A 5,033-nucleotide genomic window follows, 5' to 3' on the forward strand; every position below is an offset into this window, starting at 1 on the left:
TAATTACCAAAAATTGATCATGGGTCCATTCAAAGCGTTGCCTGTTATTGAATTAGGTACCATGTGGTAAAAAAACTTAAATACAGTACATCTAAGTAGTAGGGGTGCTATTTATATAAAATAAGTGCTCGTAAATGAAAGTCTAAGAATTATTTACAAACTTGTTTGCATCAACCAATATTCTACATTACTTCGTATAGACATTTTTCACTGAAGTCCAGCACCAAATTTTTTTCTCCCGCAGGATGCAGTATAACGTTGCAAGTTTTGCGTACGCCTGCCAAATCCATGTCTCTACCCTCCTTTTCGCCGTGTTTGAATTGATGAAGCTTAGTTGTCTCATTTATACAAACCAAAATATTTACATTTAAGTCGAATGCAAGACCACGTAGACTTTTATGCCAAGGACTCTGATAAATCTCTTCGTTATTCCGATCCACAACAATAACCATATCATCTCTTATAAATCAATGTCGATCTGATATTGTTGATGAAGACACAAATGGCGCTTTAATGCCAGGACATACATAGGTTGAACTATGGTTTATGCTAAAGTCCAAAGAACATATCATTCTCTTAGTCTTATTAGCGGCAAAAACTGTTGTTGGTCCACAAGAAATTGCCAACATGGGTTCTTCCAGCTGAATGGTCCCAAGTTTTGTGAATGTTATGGTTTCAGCGATATCAATTCGATAATGATTAATATAGTTTTCAAAAGAAACACAAATTTCATTCAAACACAAACCGCTATGACAAAGGCCATACGGTTTGTTTTGACACATCTCAGTGTGAACGCATTCTCCCGTGGGTTTACTGATGTCGTAAATTTTAAGCGAAGGTAGGCTAGTTAGAGATAGAATAATTCTTGTATCGTGTATAAACAATCCATAATAAACTCTTTCTGGCAAACCGCCCATCTCTGATAGTTTTTCAAAATCAACTTTCATCCAGTCCTTTTGAGACATTGTTTTCCTCCTTTGTAAAATATTGTCTTTGTCATCTACCTCTGGGGCACTCAATAAAATCATCTCCACTGCCCTTCTTTGTAACGTAGACAATTCTACATTTTCAAACTTTTTTGTCGTGTAAATTTGACTAAGAAAGTCGGAGTTGTGCTGCTTGTAATCATCAGCGAAATTCCAAATATCTAAACACTTTAAACGACTGATGTGATCAGAAATCTGATTTTGCAATTTATACTTTGTAATAATTATTTGTTTTGAAGACCCAATCTTTAACACGGATTGCAGCATAGCTCTTGCTTCATGTATGGTAGTTAAAAACCTTTTCAACTCATCAGAAGCTAATTCAATGTTTCCAATAGAATCTGTATGATTTTGCTCAAATTGTTTTAGCCACTTGGCATGTTCAGTGTCCAGTAATATTTTGATTTCTTGAACTTTCTCTTCCGTTGTCAAACAAATGTCTTGCTTCCTGGTATTGAGTTTGCCTAATCTATTGTTATTTTCCAACAGCATTTTTTCAACACTTTTTGCAAGCCAAAATATTTTAAGGCAAGGCTTTGAATTTCGTCAGGATTAATCTTCAGAGCTAGATCTTCAACTGTGTCCACATTTTTACACAATCTATGCTGCTTGACAAGGCAAACACTACAGCATAGCTTTTGATGATCGTGGCAAAACACATCAAGTACTTTCCCTTTGTGCAAAAGACACGATTCTTCTACCTCAACTTCACTATTCGTCTCCTTGATGTTTGAAAGATTTAAAATTTTATGATTCTGCAGACTTGGCACATTTCTGTGTAATGATTTGCAATCTTCGCAAATAGCTTCCATACATGCTTTGCACCAGTGCCTCGCAGGTACCACTTTCTCTGATCGTTTGCAAAACATACAGAATTTATTATTATCTACCTCAGGATCTACAGACATAGTTAATATAAGTTTATTTTGTGGCAATTCTGATGCCCAGTCTTCACCTGAAATGTCATTCCGCGGAGCCTCCATACATCTACGGCACACTGGACACTCGATCGATTTTATTGTTTCATTATCCTTATGGGTCGCCGTACTTGAAATGTAAGTCTGAATACACGACTCACAAAAAGTGTGATAACGTTACACGGTAGATATTTCGGATTTTTTACCTTTTCTAGACATATCGGACAATGACACTGATCACTCTCAGTGTTACTGGCAGGAGTTTCGTTTTTTGACTCAGCCATTTAACTTTGATTCCTAAAGTCCCAGTGGCAGTGTAACTTTCGGTTTAAATTCCCTTTAATATGGCACACCTATAGCATGAAAAACTTTAGGTCCACAACTTTCGGTGTCTTATTGAATGGGTTGCCATTAATTTCCCCCGCTTTTTAGGGTTCGCCGACGACCGTCTTTGGTTCTGAATTTTATTATAAAGCTATAGGGTACAAGCTCCAGACAGCTCAGTATTCAATCTCCCTTGCAGAGTTGTCTTTCGTTTCTCTCTCAGACACCTATACAGGACACAGACTACCAATTATTTTGCTATACATTCCTTTATAACATAAAAAATATTTTTAAAAATTACACCGGCTCAACTTACCTGAAACTTGGCACAGAGTAAGACCATTTCAAGTCCAAAAATCTACCAAGTTCTCAGGAACATTCATAGTCTGCAAGTCCTTTTATGGCATCGCAAATAACCCCTACCCTGCTTTTTTCACTTTCTCTTCGAGGAAAGGGTAAATATGGGCCTCTTTACACCCTTCCTACTACGCACTTAAAAGCAAAATTTCCCATTATTATCATTTTTATAATTTTTTCAGACCCTCTCCTTTTCATTTATGCCCAAAAATAACCCAATTCTACTCCATAAACACCCCAAAGAATTTTTAAGAAAAAAACCTCTATTTTTAAACTGGAACTACTTGAGTGGTCAATGAAATAGGGGTAAAATTAGTAGTCTGTAACCTACAATGGGTTTTTGACATAACATAGAAAACGGGATATTTGCAGGATTATTTCAAATTAAATTAATAGTTCTGTATAGATTTAGTAAATATCTATCTTAAAACTCAGACATAAGCATAGTAATTGAATTATAATGAATTAAAGCAAACGCACTATTTCTTGTGTTTAACACTGTGATATAAGCGAGCCAGCGGCAGAGGTGAATGTATGAGCCAATGGTAGAGAGTGCTCAGTATTACGTTACGCGACAACTCCATTATTCGTAGGGCACGAAAGTAGTACCGGGAAATTGACACTGTATGGAGTTTTCTATAGGGTATGTCCGAGACGCTTTACTACTATCGCGAAGACGCTTTAAGAAAAACACTGAGGAAAGAAAATCGGAAATGGTTCGATACTGCTCTAATCCAGGCTGCCTCAGGTTTAATGGGCATAGATTAAAAAAAAAGATATTCTGATGAAATGAAGAATAGCCGTCCGTCGTGTCGATTCTAGAACTAAGAATGGGTGGTGTCCAGGAAAGGAAGATGTGACTGCCACTTTAACTTTAGAGAATCAGATTATAGGAAGACGGAGTCAGGTACGTTTCACGATGCCCTATAACGAAGTAAAATTTAGAACCTATAACGGTCATCGGCGTACCCTCTTTCGGTCTCTCCGTCCGTCTGTCTAGCTGTAGATCTGTCTTTGTCTTTTCGTAACAGGTTCGTCCCTAAGCCTTTGAGCTTCGACTCCAGTTAAACTTTACACAAGAACCCCCATGTCCCTATGGCCTGAGAAAAAACCCTATTGAAATGGAGGTCAAAGGTCAAAGTCATAAATTTAAAAATTCTGTGTTTTAACACTTTCGTTGACGCGCAATATCTCAAGAAGCCTGTGAGCTTTTCCAATGAAATTTTACACATGAACTCCCTTAATAGTCCAAGGAAAAGTCTCATATAAATTGAGTTAAAAATGTCAAGGACCAAGGCCATATATTTAAAAATTTGTTCTGTTTTAACACTTTCGTTCCCGTGGCAATATCTCAAGAAGCCATTGAGCTTTTGCAATGACATTTTATGACATAACTTATAGTTGTCATGTTGTAACAGGTCGAGATCACTACCTTATATGGAAGGCAATTTTCAACACGTGACGATGTCTTCGTCACACCCGTTCTCCAATCAAGTGAATGAGTCCCAAAGCATGACACTCTGCTACGTGTTTACGATTCAATGGTCATTTGTAAATCACGTCATGTATGCAGAGCCATCCTTTGATACATCATGTAGTGGCTACAGGTATTCATTGATTTTAGTGATTAACATACTTTTCCTCAATTTTTGAACCAAATATAGCACAAATACCTATATATAACAACCAACACGTGTCCTGTGACTTAATTCTGACCTTACTCATGCATCAAAATTTCATTCGAATTAGCTTCGCTTAGCGTTCACACGGAGCTAATGCGAAGTAATTTAATGCGCAGTAAATTAATTCGAATTAAACTAATTCGCATTAAATTCTCCGTGTGAACGCTACGCGAAGCTAATTCGCAGTAACTTTACGTTTAATTCGAATTAAACTCTCCGTGTGAACAGGGCATTAAATATTACCGCCAAGGAAACACTTTCAATTCAAAAATTATATTACAATCCGTCCAGAAACTTGTGGGGGAATTATCGATTTTTAAAATTTAAAGTTTGTCTTTAAAAAAGTTTTACTTATATTAGAAACTCAACCTTTCTGAGATGTCTTTTTTATCTTCAACGTGTAAAACATGGATCTGATTGATTGATTGATTATATACTGTTTAACGTCCCTCTCCAGAATATTTCACTGATATGGAGACGTCACCATTGCCGGTGAGGGCTGCAAATTTAGGCCTATGCTCGGCACTTACGGCCTTTGAGCAGGGAGGGATCTTTATCGTGCCACACCTGCTGTGACACGGGGCCTCGGTTTATACGGTCTCATCCGAAGGACCGCCCCATTTAGTCGCCTTGTACGACAAGCAAGGGGTACTGAGGACCTATTCTAACCCGGATCCCCACGGGGTAACATGGATCTGAGATTACAAGTACTGATTAATGTTTTGTTGTTTGAGCCATATTCTTCTAAACACGGGTCTATTTTTGAT

The 5,033-nt window shown here is 37.4% G+C and overlaps 1 protein-coding gene across 1 annotated transcript; it reads right to left on the bottom strand.

Moving 5' to 3' along the window:
* Positions 1–467: 467 nt before the first annotated feature.
* LOC134254350 (uncharacterized) lies at positions 468–1,478 on the bottom strand. Its single transcript, XM_062736876.1, has one exon. The coding sequence runs from the start codon at positions 1,476–1,478 to the stop codon at positions 468–470; it is 1,011 nt and encodes a 336-aa protein (XP_062592860.1).
* Positions 1,479–5,033: the final 3,555 nt, after the last annotated feature.

This window comes from Saccostrea cucullata, unplaced genomic scaffold (genome assembly GCF_032062105.1).
Source record: "Saccostrea cucullata isolate Sc308-1 unplaced genomic scaffold, CSIRO_AGI_Scuc_v1 ctg3886, whole genome shotgun sequence".
NCBI classification, from domain to species: Eukaryota; Metazoa; Mollusca; class Bivalvia; order Ostreida; family Ostreidae; genus Saccostrea; species Saccostrea cuccullata.